At 34.8% G+C, this 23,876-nt stretch overlaps 1 protein-coding gene across 2 annotated transcripts in view; it reads right to left on the bottom strand.

Moving 5' to 3' along the window:
* ADAM7 (ADAM metallopeptidase domain 7) overlaps positions 1–14,491 on the bottom strand; it is a 61,614-nt gene extending 47,123 nt beyond the window's left edge. For both annotated transcript variants that reach the window (XM_049101306.1, XM_035718628.2), the window contains exons 1-3: positions 14,217–14,491; positions 12,963–13,066; positions 7,768–7,844 (exon numbers count right to left, since the gene is read on the bottom strand). In XM_049101306.1, coding sequence (XP_048957263.1) covers positions 7,768–7,844; positions 12,963–13,066; positions 14,217–14,463 — 428 coding nt within the window. In that variant the 5' untranslated portion in view covers positions 14,464–14,491. The remainder of the gene's footprint in view (positions 1–7,767; positions 7,845–12,962; positions 13,067–14,216) is intronic.
* Between the last annotated feature and the right edge of the window lie 9,385 nt (positions 14,492–23,876).

Genomic DNA, 23,876 nt, shown 5'->3' on the forward strand with positions numbered 1-23,876 from the left:
GCTTTACCTTGTGGAGGTTGCACATTTGGTTTTATAAAAATTGGCAGATTGTTTCCCCAGAGTGCTATATCATTTTGTATGCACATCAGCAATGCTTTAATGATCCAGTTTCTTTATATCTCTTGCCAGCCTTTGGAGATATAATTATTTTTTAGTTTCAGCCATTCTGATCGAATGTACTATTTCATTGCATTTCTTGAACGATTAATGGTGCCATACACCTTTTCAGTGCCTACTTGTCATCTATATATTCTCTTTGGTGATATGTCTCTTCATATCTTTTGCCTATTTTCCAATTGGATTGTTTGCTTTATTATGGTTGAGTTTTGAGAACCCTTTATTTTCCAAATACTAGTCCCTTTTTGGTAGTGGTTTGCAAATGTTTGCTCCCAATCTGCAGCTTGTCTTTCATCCTCATAACAAGACTTTTGTAGAGTAAGCACTCTCATTTTCAATGAAGTCCAATTTATCAACTTTATCTTTTATTATTTACGTCAAATGATCTGGTGTCAAGTCTAAGAATTTTTTTGCCTTAGCCCTAAATCTTGAAGATATTATCTTGTTTTATCTAAAAGTATTATAGTTTTGCATTCTATGTTGAAACCCAAGATCTATTTTGAATTAATTTTTGTATAAAATTGTCATAAGCTTTTGGATTCAGGTTGAGGTTTCTGTTTTTTTGTGATTTATTTGTGTGTGTGTGTGTGTGTGTGTGTGTTTTGTTTTGCTTTGTTTTGCTATGGATATAGTATAGTTTCAGCACCATTTGGTGAAGAGACTATACTTTCTCCATTGATTTGCTTTACAAACTTTGGCAAAAATCAGTTGGCTCTACTTGTGTGGAAATGTTTCCAAGTTTTCTATTTGATTCCACTGATCTATGTGCCTATTCCCCTAATAGTATGACTCTGTATCTATATACATCTTGAAGCGGTTACTCCTGTTTTTTTTCTTTCCGTATTTCTTTTAACTTCTCTAGTTCCTTTGTCTTTCCCTATAAATTTTGGAATAATCCTGTCTGTATCTTTAAAAAATCTTACAGTAATTTTGATAAGAATTGCGATAACCCTATATATCAATTGGGGAATCACCATCTTTACCATGTTGAGTCTTCTAGTATATGAACACAAAATAAGGTCCCATCTATTTATATCTTTTTGATGATTTTCATCAGAATTTTATAGTTTTCAGTGAACAAGCTTTGTATATATTCCTCATATTTGTAACTTTTTCATTTATTTTTGAATAATTGAAAGTGGTTTTGTATTTTAAACTTCAGTGTCCACATATTCATTGCAACTGTATAGAAATACGATTGATTTTTTATGATGAAATATTTTGTAACTTTGCTGAGCCCATTTATTCCTTCTAGGAGGTGTTTTTGTTTGTTTGCTTATTTGTATGCTAGCTTAGTTTGTTAGATTTCATAGAATTTTCTATGCAAACCATTATTGTATCATCTGCAAATAAGGGCTTTTTTCTTCGTCTACCTTTCCAATCTATATGTCTTTCATTTCCTTTTCTTCCTGAGTTGTGCTAACTAGATCTTCTGGGAATATGTTGAATAGCTGTGGTGAGAGTGCATATATTTGCCTGGTTCTGGATTTTAGGAGGAAAACATTCAGTCTTTTACCAGAGTAAGTCAAGGGCTTACCAAATATCCATTTGGTTATGGTATATAATTTTTTTTTTATAATTCTTGTTCATTGTTGAATTCTATTTGCTAGCATTCACAATGGATATTTGCCTGTAGTTCAATTTCATTTATATTATCTTTGTCTAGTTTAGGTATCAGAGTAGTGTTGGTTTCATAGAATGAAAGGGAAGTTTTCCCTCTATTTTGTGGAAGACATGGTATAAACAACATTTTTTTTTCTTTTTTAAAGATTTTATTTATTCATGACTGACACTGAGAGAGAGAGAGTCAGAAACACAGGCAGAGGGAGAAGCAGGCTCCATACAGGGAGCCTGACATGGGACTCAATCCTGGGTCTTCAGGATAATACCTCCCTGCCCCCCTGCTGAAGGTGGTGCTAAACCGCTGAGCCACCGGGGCTGCCCTAAACAGCATTTTTCATTCACTCTGTCATTCTTTTTTTTTTTTTTTTTTTTTTTTTTTTTTTCTCTTTTAATTGGAGTATTTGGACCATTTAGATTTGAAGTAATTGTTAAAATATTAAGACTTAAGTCTGATATTTTATTTTTTTTCCTGTTTCTTCTTTTTTCATGTTTTAGTTTCCTTTTCTTTCCTTCTTGTGGGTTGCTTAAATATATTTTCAAATTCCATCTTGATTTATCTATAGCGCTTTTCAGAATACATCTCTGAATAGATTTCTTAGTGGTTGCTCTAGGTGTATGTATGTATGTATGTGAATACGTGGTGAAACTTGGAATGGGGGCGGCCGGGTGGCTCAGCGGTTTAGCACCGCCTTTGGCCCAGGGTTTGATCCTGGAGACCCGAGATCGAGTCCCACATCGGGCTTCCTGCGTGGAACCTGCTTCTCCCTCTGTCTGTGTCTCTGCCTCTCTCTCTCTCTGTCTGTCTCTCATGAATAAATAAATAAAATCTTAAAAAAAAAAAAAAAGAAACTTGGAATGGGATTGTTTAAGTTTATCCTGTTTTGAGTTCGTTCAGCTTCTTAAACCTGTAGGTGTTGGTATTTTCCTTGTCAAATTTGAGAATTTTCAGTATCAAAATATTCATTTGAATACTTTTTCAGCTCCATACTCTTTCTCCTCTCCTTCTGGGTGTCTGATGGCACCAATTTTACATCTTTTGTTTTATTCACACATATTCCTGAGAGTATATTTTTCCCAGAAAATTTTGTTATTCAGATTATATAATTTCTATTATTCTAACTGCACTGATTATTTCTACTCTCCTTTCTATTCTGATCTTAAGCCTATCTATTGAGGGTTTTACTTTTTTACTTTTCAGGTCCAACATTTTCTTTAGATTCTTATTTATATCTTCTATTTTCTTTTTTTCTGAGATTTTTCTATTCATTTCCTGACACATTCTATTTTTTTTCATTTGTTTCAAGCATGTTTGTAATTTTTTATTGAAGCATTTTTATGATAGCTGCTTTAAAATTTTGTCAGATAACTCAAACATCTGTCTTATTTTGGTGTTGGCAGCTACTAATTTTTTCGTTCTTTTAGATTGAAATATTTCTGGCTTTTGGTTTGATAAGGAATTTTTAATTAAAACTTGGATATTATGATGTTATGTTATAACCCCCTGGATCTTGTGTTTTAGTAGATCTTCTCTGATACTATTTTAGTGTGAGGCACCTCATTACTGTCAAATAGGAATGGAAATCCAAAGGTCTCTACTTGTCCTACATGTGTTCCTTGCTATTGCTTGGCAAGGGTCAAATGCATTCCCACTGAAATAATTCTCAGTAAGAAAGGAGGGATGTTTCATCTATGCTTTTCATGTGGCTTCCACTGACACTGTGAGGGGTGTTCTTGCTAGTTCTCCACTAGGCCTCTTCTCACATTAACCCAGCAGGAAAGGTGCTAGATGGGCATGGCATCCAGGCTCTATAATAATCCTCACACTACACTGAGGAGAATGGGGCTTCTTTACCACTAGGCCAGAATGAAAGTCTTGACTCTCCATTTAGCTATCTCTGTTTCTCTGAACAGGAGAAGAGAGGGTGTTGGGGTGTCTTTTTATAGCCTGACAAGGGTGGAAGCTTAGTCTCTTGATACTGCTTTTTCTGGCTGAGATGGGAGTGGGGACACTGTTCTCTGTGTGTATGTGATGTTTGCTAGAGTAGAACAGTTATTGTCTAAAAACTTTGTTTTTCTAAGTTATTTCTTTCTTTCTTAGCCCTTTGGCTAAATAGAGCATGATTTTTGTAGGTTTTTGGTTTAGTTATTTGTTTGTTTTTTGTATGTGCTCATGGATATTTCCAGGTTGCTGATTTCTCTAGTATCTAGTCTGGGATATATGAAGCCAAAAGGCAACCTGAGAAACACACCACTGTGTCTGTCATTCCTTGGGTAACAGAGTTTCTAGCGGGTCTAACTTTCTCTTCACATCTGTCAGTCTTCTTATATTTGCTTTATATATGTAGTGCCCAGAAGTTTTAATTGTACTTAGTGGAAGGAATAGAGAAAAATATGTCTGCTCCATTTCTCTGGAAGTAAAAATTCATAGCTTCATTTTCTTTTATAAATTAAAACATCAATTTTAAGAAATTTTATAGAACTTTTTTTATCATTTTAACATATTTTTTAACATTTGGAATTCTGTACTGTAATATGACATAATATCATAATACTGTGCTCATAGACAACCACAAGTTATGCTTATTGTTTTTTTAACCTCAAAACAGGGACGCCTGGGAGGGGCAGCAGTTTAGTGTCCACTTTCGGCCCAGGGCATGATCCTGGAGTCCCGGAATCGAGTCCCAAAACGGGCTCCCTGCATGGAGCCTGTTTCTCCCTCTGCCTTTGTCTCTGTCTCTCTCTCTGTGTGTGTCTCTCATGAATAAATAATAAAATCTTTTAAAAAAAACCCTCAAAACACATACATATTACATAATCATAACACATTTATCATCACATAATATTTTTGCCATTAGTAGAATCCATTCAATCTAAAGTCTCTCCAAGATGATGAATAGACACCAATGTTTACTCAAGTCAAAAACTGAAACATAATATATGATTAAAAAATACTCAATATAGCCATAATAAATGATTTAGAACTAAAATATCATAAAGGTACAGTTTTTAAAATGCTGTTTTATCATGGTATTCCTGATCTAAGAATGACTTAACATTTTATTAACTACTTGGATGATGTAGAAGTAAACATACTAAAGGATTTTAGTGAATTAGAAGGTAATAGTTTTTATAACCCACAGAGGTCAAGATATCTCAGAAATAGATACATAGATAAATAATAAACTATTTGTAAAGTTCTTGAACCTACCATATTTTTTCTTTTAGCTCTTTGAACTACCCCTGGTCACGTTTTGTTCCCACTCCTGACATGAGAAACTTACAAGACTTCAAAAACCAGTTCAAAACACACTTACTATACTCCAGGTAAACTTTGAAATTCTTTCCTATGTGTATTTCATACCTCCAAAAATCTCCATTTTCATGTTTACTAGATTCTCATTCTATATTATAGAGGTCAGCAAAGTTTTTCCGTAAACATCCAAATGATAAACATTTTGGGCTATGTGGGCCACATATGATCTTTGTTACATGTTCTTTGCTTAGTTGTTTTATTTTGTTTTCATTCCAAATATTTTAAACTTTAAAAATTATTCTTATTTTGAGGGTCATACATAGAGCGTAGTAGACCTAGTTTGGTCCACCAGCTTTTATTTGCCTTGCCCTAACATGCTTGAGGTTGCCTGTGAACTACTTTTAAAAAGGGACTGATTTACTTTTACTTATATCTTTTTGGTTCCCAGTACTGTATTTGACATATTAATGTGTTCAATAAACAAGCGCTACTAAGAATAAAATAACTGAATTGAAATTTGAGCTACCATCCAAAAGACAGAGTTTGCAGTTTGAATTTAACAAAGTTAATTCCTTGATAAAATAAAAGTATCAAACCTCTTCAGAGGGACAACAGAATCTAGTCTCTACCACATTTCATTAAAATTATTCAGTACACAATCTAAATTTACTAGACATATGAAGAAACAGGAAAATTCTAACTCTTCAAGAAATAAGACAATCAATAAAGATCTACTTCGAGACAATCCAGAGGTTGAAATTATAGATGATGACTAAAGTAGGTATTATAACTATTTTCCACAAAGTAAAAGAAAATATACTTGAAATGCATGAAAAGATGTGAAATGTTAGCACAAAAATATGGAAATTACTTTTTAAAAAGCAAATTAAAAAACTATAATTGAAAATATCATGAATAAAAGGTTTCACTGTATGGGCAAGAATAGAATTGATAAAGGAAAGAGGTAATAAACTTGATGATAGATCAGTAGAAATTATCTAGTCTAAAGAAAAGAAATAGAAAAAGAACAGAGCTTTGGGGACATGTAAGATAATATTAAAAGGACTAAAATACTGATAATTTGACTGCTAGGAAGAGAAAAAGTATGGAGGAAGGAAATGGTAATGACTGAAATTTTATCCAATTTGGAGGAAGACGTAAATTAGAATTTAAAGAAGTTTAGTAAAGCACAGGCAAGATTAATATGAAAAAAATTACACCTGTACATATCATTGTCAAATTGAGGAATATTGGCAACTAGGACAAATCTTGAAAGCACTAAGAGAACAACATAATGTATACAAGGGAACAGAATTCAAACTGTCACTAACATCTCATTAGAAACTATAGGGGTCAGAGGAAAGAACAATGTCAACACTGTTTTGCCAAAAGAAATAAAAATTCTGTCAATCCATAATTTTATATACAGCAAAAAATAACCTTCAAAAATGAAGAAAAAAAAAGACCATTTCAAATAAAAGGAAACCAAGATAAATTTCTCCCAGCAGATCTGTACTACAAAAATGGGCAAGGAAAGTCCTTCAGGTCAAAGGAATTGGTAGCAGAAGGAAAATTGAATCTCTGAGAATAGAAGGATAGGAAATGGTAAATGATTCAGTAAGTTAAAACAATATATATATTTTTATTGGATTTCTTTAAGATGTATATGACCACTTAAAGCCAAAATTATAGCCATGCATTATGGAGTAAATTATGTATATAGATGTATATATACAACAAGTTAACATAAAAGAATTGTGGTTTTAAATGGACTTATATGATGAGGAAACTTTTACATTTTACATAAAATGACACAGTGTTAACTGTAAATAAATATTATAATCTCTAAAACAAAAGTTTAAACCTAAAGCAGAGAGATACTGCTAAAAAGCTAATAGATAAATGAAAAGCCAGTAGGTAAAGTTAAAAAAAAAAAAAAAAAAAAAGCAAATAACCCAAATATCTAGAGAAAGCAGGGGAAAAAAAGACCAGATAATCAAACAAACAAACAAAATAAGCGGGAATCAAATATTAAATACAATATATCATTCATAACATTAAATGTTAATGGATTAAACATTGCAATTAGAAATTAGATTGTCTGAATTCATTAAAAAGCAGGACCCAACTACTTGCCAACTTACAAGAGATCCATCTTAAATGGAAAGATACAGAAATGTGAAAGAAAATGGATGAAAATAGTACACCGTGCAAACATATGAAAGCATTGATATTAGGTAAAATACACTTCCTGACCAGAGGGATTTTCTGTAATGACACAATGATAAAAGAATCAATTCACCAACAAATACCAAGGAATCATAATGAAGAAATTAAAGGCATTAGAATTGCTTAGCTGACACAAGGTGTAACGTGCTTTGGTAAATTCTTCCCTGCTCTTAGTTTATTCTCCAAAAGAACTTGGTTTGATATCTATTTTAAGTAACTTAGCATTCTAAAAACCATGTTTTTCAAATTTCCTCTGTTTCACTGACTCACAAAGAAGTAATGTATTAACTCTCTTCCTAGAGTGAGTATACAGAGTTCAAAGGGCTCTAAGTACCTTAAATAGAGGGTAACTCAGGAACCGCAGGGCAGTGTCTGTAATTGCTAAGATGTCGAAATTATATTAGGGCTTATATTAGGAAAGTAAGAATTCAGTCTATATGTAGGTAACAATGACTTGAGGAATTCACTTCATTGGCAGTTTCTACAAAAACTGGGATACTACAGACTAATAAATCTATAAGGTATTGAATTATAATTGAACTTACCTTGACCTTAAAAGGTGAAGTATTAAAGTTTTTCTAGTGAGTCTTAGTTCATACAGCAATTCTTCTTCATAAGTTTCCTGCAAAACAGTACCCATCGTGTGACTTGCATGTGTATTCCTTTAACGTGTATTGGGGCAGGGAGTGGAGGGGGTGTGGGGAAAAATTAGACTTAATCCATCTACCCAGCAGTCCAGCAATCCCGCCAGGTAAAACGATAAACATGGATTAGGCTGAATTTATGAGGTCCAATATACATGGGGGATTTTGCTTGTAAGTTTTTTTTTTTAATTATTTTTTTAAAGATTTTTATTTAGGGATCCCTGGGTGGCGCAGCGGTTTGGCGCCTGCCTTTGGCCCAGGGCGCGATCCTGGAGACCCAGGATCGAATCCCACATCGGGCTTCCGGTGCATGGAGCCTGCTTCTCCCTCTGCCTGTGTCTCTGCCTCTCTTTCTCTCTGTAACTATTATAAATAAAAAAAAATAAAAAAAAATTAAAAAAATAAAGATTATTTATTTATTTATTCATGAGAGACACAGAGAGAAAGAGAGGCAGAGACACAGGCAGAGGGAGAAGCAGGTTCCATGCAGGGAGCCTGATGTGGGACTCGATCCTGGACTGTGGGATCACCAACCGAGCCAAAGGCAGACACTCAACCACTGAGTCACCCAGGTGTCCCTTAATTAAATGTTTGATGGGCATTTTTTCTAGTTATAAAATGAAATGAAAATATGTATATTTTCTTCCTATCCAGAGATAACAAGTTGTTGTATGTCCTTACAGTTCTGCACCCACCCATAGAGCTCTTGTTTATGTATCTTTAACAGTTTGGGTTATACTCTTTTATAATCTACTTTCTCACATAAAAACTAATCATGACTATGACCACTTTCCCTAGTCCAATAAATGTTCTTTTATAGTATGTTATTTTATGACTGAAACACAATGTGAATTTATTTAACTTCTATCTGGATCAGAAATTTGATTTGGAGTATTCACTATACTTAGACATCATTTCTTTGACAGCAACGTGAAAAAAAAAATGTTTGACAATGTTGTAAGATAACCCTGAAGAAAGGAAGCACAAAATTAGAATTTCTTTTTTTTAATTAGAATTTCATTAGAAATGTATAGTAGTTCTTGTTTTCTTGCCTTAAATATTAACAACGAAATGATAACTTGTTGTGACAAACTTTTCTTTAATGATCATTGTTCATAGTGATATTTTTCTTGTTTAGTTTATTTTGTTATTTGTATATTAATTCCTAACTTATGCCCTTTGGGTATTTTTGTGGTATTTTATTTCTTTGTGATCATAAGAATTATTTATAATTTAAGGATTGACAGTTACTGGTCTTTTATCTAGCACATTTCTTTAGTTTATTGTTCACCCATGTATTCAATTTCAGGCACAGTGATAATATGGAATATACAATGATACACACTGCCCTTTTGGAAGCCACAGCTTGGCAAAGAAGAAAATCAAGCAAATGTAATTGAGTATTATAAGCATCATAATAGGAGAAATGCAGTGACTGTGTGAGGGAGGAGTCAGGAGAAAACAGAGAATACAAAGGCCCTGAGATAGGAAGGAGCTTGACATGTTTGAGAAACCCAGAAAAGTTCAAGGTGGTTGGAGAATCAAGTGTAAGTTGAATAAATATGAGAAATGAAAAAGTAGAAAGGAGCCGAATTATATACAGACTAATTAGTCACTTAAGAAGATTTGGACTTTAAAAAAAAAAACAAAAAAACAAAAAAACAAAAAAAAAAGAAGAAGATTTGGACTTTATCCGAAGAAAAAAGTTTAGACAAAAAATGCAGAAGGAGGTATGGTATTTTAGATGGCTTACTTATTACAGATAATGGATTAGCAAAAATCACAACTTTAAGCAGGAAAACCATTTATTTTTTGCTTGTTTGTTTTAAATTTAAATTCAGTTAATACACACACAGTGCATTATTAGTTTCAGAGGTAGAGTCCAGTGATTCATCAGTCTTATATAATACTCAGGCCTCATTACATCAAGTGCCTTCCTTAATGCCCATCACCCTGTTATACCATCCCCTCACCCCCTGCCCCTCTTGTGACCCTCAGTTTGTTCCCTTCCATAAGAGGTAAGAACCTCCTATGGTTTGTCTCCTCTGATTTTGTCTTATTTTGGTAGGAAAAGTATTTAAAGGCTGTTGATGGAATACAGCTCACTTGGGCAGGGGAGTGGCAGCAGGGATAAGGGAGAGTAGATAATTTCAAGGATATCTACATGCTAGAATGCATAAGATTTTTTGTTTGTTTGTTTGTTTTTTATGGGAGAGGCAAAAGAGAAGAGTGAAGAATTTTCTCAAGGAGTGCATGAGAAGTCAGTCAGTCAAGCATCCCTACTCTTGACTTCATCTCAAATCGTGATGTCATGAGACGGAGCTCCATGTCTGGCTCCACACTGAGCAGGGAGCCTACTTAGGATTCTCTTTCGCTCTCTCCTGCCTCCCACCTCTCTCTCTCAAAGAAAATAAAAAATAAAAATAAAAATTCCCTCAGGCTTCTGGTTTGTTTAAACCATACTATTGAAAGGAGGGTCTTCTGAAGAGGGGCAGCTTTGAGGGAGAGAGAGGGGAGTTAATGCTTTTGAATGTGAAGTGTGCATTTGGGTATTATTTTGACTGCAAGTTTAACATAAAATTAGGACTTCTTTATAAACATGTAATTCACACACAGTGGGCAGGCAAGAACCTAGATGCTTATTCAGATAAGAAGGGTTGAATCCTATTTACAATGTGATAAACTACATGTGCAGGTGTGTGTGAGTAACAGTGGTATAGTGGGACTTTGTAAAATTTGAATGTGTGATTATGGCTTTAATATTAGCTAATATTCAGACATTATTGTTAATACTGTCAAATGTGACATTCTTATTAATTTTGTCATTAATATTGTTTTTATATTAATAAACAATTTTAAATTTTGTTTATAATTTTTATTATTTTATTTAGTTTTACAACTTTTTTTTGTTTGTTTTAGAATCATTTTAGATTTAGAGAAAAGTTGGGAAGATAATACAGAGAATTTCCATGTACCTCACAATTCAGCATTCTATATTATCAACATCTTACATCACTATGGCATACTTGTCACAACTCATGAACCAAGATTGACATTATCAATTAAATAATTGACAAATCAATTAAATCAATAAACTTATCCAGATTTCCTTAGTTTCTGTCTTATGTCCTTTCACTGTCTTAGGATCCCATCCAGGACACCATATTACATTTAGTTGTCATGCCTCCTTTGGTTCTTCTACACTATGACAGTTTCTTGGGCTTTTCTTCTTTTTTTGGGGGGGGGGGGCTTTTCTTATTTTTTAACAACATTGACAGTTTTGAGGAGTACTGATCAAGCATTTTATAGGTTGCATCTCAATTAAGATTTTTCTGATATTTTTCTCACTCCTAGCCTGGAATTTTGAAGATTTGGGAGAAAACAACAAAATAAAGTGCCATCTTCATCACATCATATTAAGAGTACATACTATCAACGCGACTTATTACTGATAATGGTTACTGATTACTGTAATCACTTGGCTGAGGTAGCATTTTTCCATCTTTCTTCACTGTTTCCCCCTTCCATAGTCTACTCTTTGGAAGTCACTATGCACAGGCCATGCTTAAAGGGTGAGGAGTTATGCTCCACCTCCTGGGAAGGGAAGTGTCTATGTCAATATTTTAATTCTTATGTATAGGAGATATAAATCTATTTTCCTATATAAATATATATCTCCTATTTTCCCCCATTTATTTACTTATTCAAGTATTCACTTATACCACTATGAGTTCAAATATATTAATTTATACTTTGCTATGGCCCAGAACTATGTTATTATTATTTTTTTGCTCAAATTGTCCATTCTTTGGCTATTGGGAGGTCCTTCACTTGGCTCCCTATGTTCTTTTGACATAATCCCATCAATGCAAGTTTGGTTTGTTTGTTTGTTTGTTTGTTTGTTTGAGAATTTCCTTAATTCTGGTAGTATAAGATGTTCCAAACTCATCCTGCATATTTCCTGACGCCATCCGGGCTCATCTTGTATATTCATAATGGGACTTGAGTTGCACAATGGTGGCAGAGGGCTGATTTTGCCCTCTTAGACGAGTACCAAACTTCAACCAATAAAAGTTCTTTTATTTTTTAATTGAAGTATAGTTGACATGTAATGTTATATTAATAAAAGATTTAAGAAGGTGATAAAAGAATTGGAGATCAAGAGAAAACATTATTTGTAAGGAGATTATTACAGAAAAATGGTTAGACATTATCTCCAAATGGCAGCAGATAAAAAGTTGCTTTTTCAGTATCTTAAGCCATGGGAAAGACATCTCAGTGGGATCATTTGGAAAGCTGAAATATGTCTTGCTTATGACTGAGGTACCTAACAAATGAGAGCCTGGAAGGCTGGCTCTTCTAATGATGGAGGGAAGAAAAATAGTTGCATTGGGAAAAGTTTGCCCTCAAGGAGTGTTGGGGCAAAGTGAGAGTCATTATTCTCCATGGACCAAGTTAGAAAGCTTGGGCCCACAATGCAAGTGTCTGGTAATAAATATCTAAGAACAGTCATTGAATGCCTTTTATAGTAATGGGAATTGAAAATTACCTTATTTTGAAGCCTTTTTCCTATTATATGCATTACATATTGTCTGCATAAACATTTGTTTCTTTTGAAAATAAAATTTTAAATGTTTACATTTTAACAACTGAATAAACACTGTTCTAAGCAACAGACCACATGTGTTCCCATGAAAGTTGTCCAACTTTGCTGCAGAGTCTGTAAGGCAAGTGAACCTGCATATTATATCACTGGGAAAGCAAAATGCTCAGAAATTACATTCCATAGGCACCAGCTCAGAACAAATGAGGTTGCCTTAAATCAGCCTGGAAACTTGTTAGTGGAAATCCTCAAACAATCTGGAAAACTGTACATGGCACCCTCTAAAATCCAAATTTTACTCCATTTTGTTTTGTAATCCAACACAAATTTGCTTCCTCCCCAACTCCGGCCCCCTCAAGTGCATGCTGTAGACTGAGTGGGAGTTCTCAGAAAAATCAAAACTCCTCTCTTTTTCACTTCTGATTAGTCAGAGGTTGCTTTCTACATACCCTATGAAAGCAATAAATCATATTTATTAAGTCAAAACATGTACCTGTATGTCATAATCATGAATGTGCCAAACTTCTCGCTTCTGCATCAGAGGAAGCTTTTTAGGATAAACCACTTCTTGACCTTCGACTCCAATGATTACCTTTTCTAAAAGGAAATGTTTAAGGGAGAAAATATAATCTGGCATTGACACCCATGCACAGGGACTAGATAACAATCATTCTCATAGAGTTCACTTGCTCTCAATTAGCAGCCATGTACAACAACACTTTGAAGTATCACTCCCACTTAATAGGTAAGGAAATTGAGACTGATAGTTTCCAAATTAGGCAAATATAAGCAAAATTGGAAAACAGGCTTCCCCTCCTCCTCATTAGGTCTTTAGCTTCTTTCGTCTTCCCACTTTGCTTTGCAGCTACCACCTTCGTCATCTTAATCTCCTCCTGTCTGTCTCTGGATTTTGCACCTGTCAAACCTGCATTGTAAGGGATTGTTTCGGTGTAAATTACCAATTTTATCTCCCAGGGACACTTGCATTTGAAATCTTAACTCTCCTAGCTAAATGCAAATACAAAGCTTTCCCTTGTTAAAAGGGCGTAGGTACTCTTGAATCAGTGCTTTCCTGAGGTGAGCCCTGCTTATCTCACTAAAGAGTGATGTAGAGGAAAGACCATAGGATGCTACAATCTGCTATTATTTGAATCAAAGTCTTATGAGTTTATTGGCCATAAATGCTATTTCTATTCTTTCTGATCTGTAGATATTATTCTCAATTTCTTTTTTTTTTTTTTAGATTTTATTTATTTATTCATGAGAGATACAGACAAAGAAGCAGAGACATAGGCAGAGGGAGAAGTAGGCTCTCTGTGGGAAGCCTGATGTGGGACTCGATCCTAGGACCCTGGGATCATGACCTGAGACGAAGGCATACGTTCAACCCCTGAGTCTCCCAGGTGCCCCTCTCAATTTCTTTATAAAATAGAGATAATAAGATTGCACACATGCTAATGTACGCGAAAGTACCTAATGGCTAGCACAGTGTCTCTACACTGCAGATATTCAGAAACACCCACTCCTTCCTCCTTCTCACTGTAAATCAGAGTATGTAAAAGCACTGAAGTATTTCATAAAAGCCTAGAATCTCAATATTAGACATAACTCGTCCGAGTCCTACACTATGTTCTCAGCAAAATCATCAATGAATATTATTTTATTATTTACAGTTTAAACTTTGTGACTAAAGAGACATTACCTCATAGCCTAGTAAGAAAACCGTGATCAAAAGATTAAGACATACCTTTAATCTGAGAAATGAGTATAATCATGAAAAGCAAACTCCTGAGAAACATTCTGAATGATTCTGATGGAAGAAGGGGCACAGATGCTTGAGAAAAGATGTGTGCAGCTCTCTGCCCTTGTTTCCACAGCAGGGTTGAAGAGCCCAGATAGATAAGTAGTTTTGATCCAGTACAAGGAAATGTTCCTTGCTTGTGTTGCATCATTTGTGAGGTGCTTGAGGCTAAAACCTGGAGGGTGGACATCATGTACTAATTAAAGGCACCACTGAGGTGCTGTGGTGGAGTTGGGCTGGGCAGAGATCCCTACTTCATGCCTGATATAAATAGAATTCTAGATGTACTAAAAATTCAAAAGTGAAAAAAATCATATATGTCTTAGAAAAAAATATTTGAAGAATGTTTATGGAAGCTTTGGTTGGAGAAAATGCATATGAAGAATGCCACATGTAGAAATTATAAAGGAAAATTTTATAAAAACTAGATAGAAGTATTGAGAAGTTATTTTTTTAACTAAATAAAAGCCTATGCCATGGGGCATGGGTATAATGGCCTTTCAAAAGCTGTAAAAAGAGAAGATACTCATCCACATTCTACCCCTACTTGCCACCCCCACCCTGATAAAAGACCCCAGAGTCCTGAGGCAAGGGAAAATAACTAGATTCCCCCCGCCCAATTTTATTGAGATCTAACTGACATATCACACTGCGTAAGTTTAAGTTGGGTACATATTCTTTTACTTAACCTTTGGGTTTTGGAGTTCCTCAAGGTATTATCCTATTTCCTCTTTTCCTCTAACTGTATGCTTGTTCCAAAGCCATCTCATCTTCAGTTATAGTTTAATTATCATCTTTCTGCTATGCCTCACATTTTTACTCCCAGCCACCTGCGTGATAGACCTTTACAGCCAACTCTCTATTCAACATCTTCATTGAGACAGCTCAAACTCCCTGCAAACTAAGAAGATACAAAACTTGTTCTCTGCTTTCATTAATGATGTTAATATTTATTCCACATTGCAAGTCTGAAACCCAGTAGTCATCATTGGTATCTCTCATAATCAACCCATCATTAAGTATGCTTATTTTACCTTCTAAAAAATATTCAAACCTCTTTTCTCCAGCTTTTCTGCCTCCTTTTATGTCCAGGTTCTTATAAACTGTTTTTGGCTACACTCCGACAAGTATGATCTTTTCAGATAGAAATCTGATCATGTCATGTGCCTGTTGAAAATGCTTCAATACTTTGTCATTGTCATTGGTGTTAGGATTAAAATTTAAAATTTCAAAAGGTAAATTACCTGCTACTTTTTAATTCTGTGGCTTTGGTCAAAGTACGGAATATTTCTGTACTTCTGTTTTCTCATCTATAAAATGGACTTTGGGCATAATAACATGTATCTCATAGGCAGAGAATGAGTGTTAAATGAATCTGTGCTAAAAGGCAATCTTACATTCTACGGTTCATTCACTCTCCAATTCTCTTAGTTGACTATTTCATAGTCTCTTCTCTCCTCAGATCTCAAATCTCCTTTAATTTACTCTTAATGATTACCATGTTTTCCACTTCATTGAGAAACAAAGAAACTACCAGAAGAAAGAAATCTTACTTTCTCCCATTATCACATCTACCACAGTATCACACTTTCAAGATGTGTGCCAATATAGACTAGGTCTCTCCAGTTTCTATGGATGGACTGCCCATGCCTGTAATGTCTACACACCATTAATATATTGGATTCTATTCCTCCTTCCACCTCCAATGTCATCACTCTGGCAATTGCTCTCTTTTGCTACGCTATCATCTGAACTGTATATTTGCAAACATGCTGTCATTTTTGTCCATCTTTTAAAAACGTACTTCTCCTTTTACTTCATTGTCCCCTCCACTCAGCTACTGTCCAATTCTTGATTACTTTTTTAAAAGATTTTATTTATTTACTCATGAGAGACACAGAGAAAGAGACAGAGACATAGCCAGAGGGAGAAGCAGGTTCCCTGTGGGGAGCCTGATACAGGCTCAGTCCTGTATTCTAGGATCACTACCTGAGCAGAAGGCAGATGCTCAACCACTGAGCCACCCAGGTGTCCCCTCATTATTGACTTCTTTTAATAGCACATACTGTTTATCTGCATTCCTCTCTCCCCATTTGCTCTTGAAACTGAGTAATCAGACTTTTTATCCTTCACTCAACAAAACACTTCTCATCAATGTTACTGATGAGCTGCACCTTGCTAAATCCAGTGGTCTAGTCTCAATCCCTTCTAACTTGACCTTTTAGCAACATTTAATACAATTGATCACTTCTACCTTTTGAAGAGTTTAGCTCATGGTATACCACGGATCGACTCTGCTTATTCACAGCTTCTTCTTAAGTTGCTCTCATTGGATTCCTTTTCTCTTTCCAATATTTAAATATTCCAGATTCCCAAGGCTCAACTCTTAGCACTTTTCTCTATATATAGTCACTAATAAATAAGTTCTCATCTAATCTCATGGTTTTAAATATCATCTGTGACATGATGACTGCCGAGTTCACTTATCTAATCCAACCATCTCTGAATTTCAGACTCATAGAAACATCTCTCTTCTCAACATCTTCACTAGAATATTTAATAGATATCTCAAATACAAGTAGAAGGCTAGATTTCTGATCTTCCTTTTCAAACCTGGTATTTCCATAGTCTTTCCTATCAAAGATATTACAATCCCATTTTTTTAGCTACAAGAGTCATTTTTGATTCCTCTCTTTTCCCCTTTTTGCATCTTATTGATCAATAAATCCAGCTGTGTATTTTCAGAAGAGTCAAGACATCAAGAATCTGACCACTTCCAACCACATATACTGCTGCTTTGTTGATCCAACATGTCATCATCTCTAGCCTACTTTATTAAAATAGCCTCTTAATTGACCTTGCTGGTTTTCTTTTAGTCCCATAGTGTGTTGTCTACATAACATCCAAAATGATCTCATTAATACACATCACATTATGTGATTCTTCTGTTGAAATCTTTTCAGGAACTTGCCATCTCAAAATAGTAGCTGAAGACCTGTGGTGGCCTCTAGGATCTACATAATCTAGTTTGATGTTTTCTGGCTTCATATTTTCTACTCTCCTCTCACTCAGATCCTGTTTCTATGTGTCCTTGCTTTTTACTGAACATGCTAAGCATATTCTGGTTTGCTTGTAGTTTGTTCCTTCTTTCAGCCACATGTCTCTCTTCCTCTCTGCCTTCTGGTCCCTACTCAAATATCATCATGTTAATAAGGTCTCCAAAAACTCTAGGCAAAGTAGACATTCTCACTTCTGCCCTGGTACCTATGTTGCCCTTTGTTGCCTTGTGTTATATGTCATCTGGAATGCTAGTTATTAATTAATTAATTCATTAATTCATTCATTCATTTATCTATATTTCAATTGCCTGCTTCTTTTCCTTAAACTGTATCCTCTAGGATTTTTGGCAGTTCTATTTATTGCTGTATCTTCAGAGCCTAGAACAATAGATTGCTGAATGATTTTTATTAAATGGATATATTAATACATTTAAGAAGTTGGACAATATCTGGTAGTAGTAAGCACCTAATAAAACTAAATTATAATTATTGTAACTTTTATTTATGAGGAGGTTATAGTAAATAAGAGTATACATTCAGATTCAGACCACCTGAGTTCAGTTCTTACTGAACTTACAATTTCTACCTGCGGACCTTGGATGGTAACTTAACTCTCTGTGCCTCAGTTTTCTCATTTCCCAAAATGAGACTAAACTCATAACAGTTGTAGTGAGGATTAAAAGAGATAATTTATCTAAGTCACCTAAAAACAGTGCCTATTGCATATTAAAAGCTGAGTAAGTATTGATTTTTTAAGAACTAAATAAGTCTTGATTTTTGTTTTTATTACTTTTTCTGTAACAGTTTCATCCACTTTTCATCTACCTTTTTTTCTCTGCACTTCAAGGACTTTGGCTTCCTCTCTTTGCTGCAACATGCCATACTTTCTTCCATCAAAAACCTTTAGGACATACATGGTTGTCCCCTTGGAGTCCTCTCCTATCTTCTTTGTAGCCACATCAATTCCTCATTCTTCAGTTTTCAGTTCAAGGGTCTCTCTCTCTCTCTCTCTCTCTCTCTCAGAAAAGCTTTCCCTAATCCCAGAATCTAGACCATGTTTCATTCTGAAACAAGATACTCTTTTTTTTTTCCTGAAAACTTGTGTTAGTTTATCACACACTTATTGGTTCAATTATTTGATTATCTGTTTCCTCCAGCAGACTATAATCTCCAGAAAGCAATGTTTCTGTTTGTTTTTGCTGAGTCTGGTACCACAAACATAGCAGTGTCTTGCATATAGTCACTGCATTTAATAAATTAGTTAAATGCAAAAAATAATTTGCAATATGATTATTGCCTAGTTACAACCTCATGTGTTTCCAGAAATTTTGAACATAATTGAAAGAACATTAATCCAAATGATCATTTACTGGTAGAATTTCTGACACTCTTTCAGGGCTATAGCGAGAGAGAGTTGAAGACTGATGAGTGTCCTCGGGGTATTTGATCCATTACCAAACCAAACAAATATTCATCCACACATCAAATGGAATTCACTAGCTTTATACATTGTGACAGTTGAAAAGAGCATTTGAAATTGGGTGACAGGAACTATATTGAACTTGCATTTGTTACAGTCAAAATTATGGGGAAAAGAATAAATAATTTTTAAATTCCAATTGTGCAATCTCAATTATTCATAGTGTCATAGTAAATGATAAAGGTTTGAGGCCTGTTCTGATGTCTTTGTGCATTAGCTACAGCTAGGCTAACTTTCTAGCATATCTAAAATACTACAGATACAGCATTACCTATGGTTAACCCAGGTGAAACAACTAAGCACTTTCAAGGAAGAAAAATTTTTATTATTTACTCAAGTCACATAATCAATAAATGGAAAGCAGAAATTAAAAGAAAATTTCTGCCTAACTCTATGTTCTTTCTATTATATACTGGTGCCCCATTTTTTGAGAGGAAAAAAGCTTTATTCTTTCTTATAATCATACTATAATCAATCTTTCAAGTTTGGAGAATGTTATACTCAATTCCAAACTCTACCAAGTGGCTAACATGGTATAGTGGAATATTATGATATAACTGATAGCATAGTGCAATATTATGATATAACGTTGTAATGATATAATGTATGATAGTCTATCTGTTATTCTCACTCCCAAGTCAGTCTTCTGTTTAAATTAACATGATCACTAAAGTATAAGAAACTATCTTTCAAAAAACAATGAACCCTGGAACATATTTCAATATCAAAGGGACTCTGTGGAGTCCAAATGGTCAGACAAAAGCAGATTTTAAGAAAGATTAGACATGTATGAGAATGTTCTGTTCTGTTCTTATTTCTTTGCTACAAATTAGTGAAGCTACATCTCATAAGAGGTTCTCTAATCTACTTTCATTGTGGTTTCCACAGAGCTTTTGAGGCTGTAAATTCTTGTGTTCATTCTTATCACCACTAGGATCAGCTCTTATACAAAATAGTCTTGGAGGCCCCCAGCTTTGTGAACATCTTGCCCACTTTCTACTGTTGACCTCCTCACAATCCAGATACTCTTTAGGCTTGCCTTCTGAGCTGCTTCTCTCTTTTCCTTAAGGTTGTTCTCATTCTCCTTCTAGCTAGCAATTTGGAAAGCAATCCCCCAGACCCTCTTAAAAACTTAAAGGAAGGTATTCAGTGATGGACACCCCAGAAAGGATGACAGATGATGCACAATGTATTTTAAATCAGCAATGAGAAGCTGCCCACTCTGTAGACACCAAATGCTTGTTCTGTACCACCTTTGTGAAGAGAAAGATGAAAAAAAGGGGCAATAAATCCAAATGAAGGAAGAGAATTAGGTGAATAAAGAAAAATATCTAAATTATGATAGAAATGGGAAAAGCTTCATATAGAAATATTGGAATAAAAATGAGCATTTTCTGTCTAACTTTAAAAGAAATATTATTATCAAGTACCCCAAAACAATAATAATCAAACGAAACTCGTAATTCTCTTTGTAGAAGCTAATTTCAGCCTATTAATTGTGTTTTAAGTGCATAAAAAGAACAGTAGATTCAAAATCAGGAGCTCTATGTTCTCCTGTGACTAATTCTACTATCTTAGGCAATCACTTATTTTCTGGGCCCCACTGCCTAATCTAGAAATTGAAGTAGTTAGATTTTTTGAACTCTAAGATTTTTTTTTAACATCAGAATTCTATTTCCATGTTTACTAATTTTTCTTTCCTTTTCTAAGACTTTCATCTTAAGTAGGAATTTTGATTTGGCAGAATAATGACAAATGGGATTTTCTATCACTGTCATATTTTTTTTATTTCTAATTACAGATTTATCAATTAACATGAATAGCAAACGTGATAAATGCAACAAGAGCCATAACAAATTGCCCAGCTTTGCCACCCAAAGGGACTAGGTTATTCCTGGGTAATGGCAGACCCAGGGTGAAGAGAGTTTGTAGTCATTTACTCCTTTATTCTGATAAAAACATTACTTAGCCAGTGACATTGAACAAATTACCTAATATTCCCAGAGTTTTGGTATCCTTATGATAAACTAAAGATGAGAGAGTTTTTATACAAGATTGCTATGTAGATTGAGATAATTAATTAACTATACATTGTTTATATAACTTAATTTTATTGAAGGGTTGACATTTTTCTCACCTTCAACTTAACTCTGTTTCATAACAGCTATAAGAAACACACTAAATTTAGCAAGTCCACAATGGTTTAAAGAACATAAACTTAAAAGCTAAATGGTTACAGGATATAAAACGAAATGCAATATAATTAGATTTTCTCCTGTTGGATAGGCAGGCCCAAGACAACAGCACTCATGACTCTGTAAGTCCCATATTCTTACACAGCTATGTCACACCTTCTCCTCACTCCTCAATAAGTGGTAATGCTCTTCATCTTTAAACAAATGATAGTCTCTTGATCTCACATGCCCATCCAGCAGCTTCAATATTTTTTTGATCCCTTTGCAACAAAATGCTCTCAAAAATTTACCTATAATCACTGTCTCTAGTTCTTTCTTTGAGCTACTCTAATCTGGAACAAAAGACAATCTCTTTTATCTCCACTACTCTGTTGAAATTACTCATCAATATCACCAATGACTTCCAGATTTTAAATTCAATCATTAAGTCTGTCTTAATTTTCACTTCTTGGTCATGTTTGGTTTGTTATTTGTTCTTTCTTTCTTTCTTTCTTTCTTTCTTTCTTTCTTTCTTTCTTCCTTTTTTTTTTGACACACATTCTTTACTTGACTTCTAGTTTTGAGTTTTTTCCTTTTAAAAAAGGGAAAAAACTTTCTGCACTTATTTCTTTCTGCACTCATTTCTCCTCACACCCCAGACCTTTAAACATTGGACAGTCCTAGGGCTACTCTTTGAACTTACTCTCTTTTCTGTCTACACTTATTCTCTTGGAGATCTCAACAAATCACATGTCTCAAAAACTCTTGCTATGATGTTGATTATAAGTTCATATGTTCCAGAAATATTTCCTTATCTTCAATTGTCTATTTGGCTTCCCCATTTTGATGTCTAGTGGGCATCACAAATTTAATTTATACCAAAACAAAACTCCGGATCTACATCCCCAAAAGTGTTCTTCCAAATATCTTGCTCATCTCAGGAAATAACAATACTTTAGATCACCATAGCCACTCAAGCCAAAGACCGTGGTGTCATCGGTGGCACTTCTCTTTCTCTTGCACTCCATATACAATCTGTCAGGACATCCTGTTGGCTTTCCTTCAGTGTGTAGTCAGAAGATAACCTCTTCTCATCTCTTCTATTGATACCACTCTGAGTAAATCCACAATCATCTCCCTTTCACACAGATAACTGCCACAACCTCCTGATCAGTGGTTTCACTATTTCTATCCTTACCTCTTTCTCATAGTTTGTTTTCAGAAGTAGTTGGAAATCTTTTTAAATCTTTTTAAAGTGGAATGAATAGAGATACCTGGGTGGCTCAGTGGTTGAGCATCTGCCTTCAGCTCAGGACGTGATCCCAGGGTTCTGGTATCAATCTACAGAATTTGAATGGACCTGCAGGGAGCCTGCTTCTCCCTCTGCCTATGTCTCTGCCTCTCTCTGTGTGTCTCTCATGAATAAAATAAATAAAATCTTTAAAAAAATAAATAAATAAAATGGAAGCAATGGCATGTCGTTCTTCTGTGTAAAATCCTCCAATGATTTACCATCTAAGTGAGTAGAAGCTAAATTCCTTGAAGTGCTCTTAAAGTCTTCACATGATCTGGTGCCTCGATACCCTCAGACCTTATCATTTACTCCTCTCCCTGGCTCTCTTCAGGTACTCTGTTTTTTTGCTCTACCCAGAATCAATATGACAACATGTCATCATTTCAGGGCTCTGTCCTTCATTTTCTGTTAGTTCTTTCCTCAAATATACCTTTTCAGCAAGTCTTTCTTTGCCTGCTCTATTTTAAATACACACCCTTTATATATCTAAGCTCTCCATATATGACTTCCCACTTGGTCATTGAAGACTCAGCACCTGGCCAGTGAAGAATTTTAATTATGTACTTGATTTTCATATCTCTACCTGTACTGTAATGTAATACTGTTGGTCAGTGCTATATTTCAAGGTCTAGAATTTTATCTCACAATAAATATTTTTAGGATAAGTTTATTTAAAGATACTGTCCCTAAAGTTTATATTTTCTTTTCAAGAAACTGAGTATTACCAGTGAATGACTGAGACTCTGTCCCCTTCTCCCTTCCTGATGGGGATTTCCCAGTAGCATGGATGGCCAAATATAAGGAGAGCTAAGTTGTCACACCCAGACTCTTTCTGTAAAATGTTTTTAGACTATCAGCTAAAGAAGACTAGGGACTTTGCTTTTAGCCAACAGGTCATTTGGTTGGTTGGCCTGCTCAGGTTTTGCTGCTCCTTTTATCAGCACACCTGCTGAGCTCTCCTTTCATCTTCCTACAGGTTCAGCTGAACCGTCTTTTTCAGGGTTGACTGAACAGAACTCAGTATACTTATCAGTCTTTGTGGCTTAATCGTATTCTTTATTCCAGGCCACACTTCATCTCTGATTTGACAAATACGATAAGTCACTTTGGGGTGAGGGGCCATCTCCTTCCCACCTTTCCTGAATCCACAAATCTTAGCACTACAATCTTCATAATACTTCTGTTACCCACCATAGCACACACTGCTTCTTCTTTTCTCTGATTCCTAACACTGTCTACTTCTGCCCTAGAGTCTGCAGGTAGGTGTATGAGTACCTTTGAGAGAATTTTGTTTCTTTCCCTGATTGTTTTTATAAATTAAATGTAGTGAAGCCTGAGGTATTTAGCTAGTTTGTCTAGACTTAATAAAGTGATATATTTGCTTGTCCTCTGCCTATTAATGCTTTCAAAATTTGCAAAGTCAGGAATTATTAGAAAATTTTCATTTTATCTTCTGAAATATATGTAAGCCCTTTGAAGACAGAGACCATGGCTAATATACATGTGTCCCCCTGTGGAGTCTAACAATTCTAGACCTTGCACATTGTTGGCACTCAGTAAATGGTAGTTTAAGAAGCTGATTAATTTATCATAACTTTA

The sequence above is a fragment of the Canis lupus genome, chromosome 25 (assembly GCF_003254725.2).
Source record: "Canis lupus dingo isolate Sandy chromosome 25, ASM325472v2, whole genome shotgun sequence".
Classification (NCBI taxonomy): domain Eukaryota; kingdom Metazoa; phylum Chordata; class Mammalia; order Carnivora; family Canidae; genus Canis; species Canis lupus.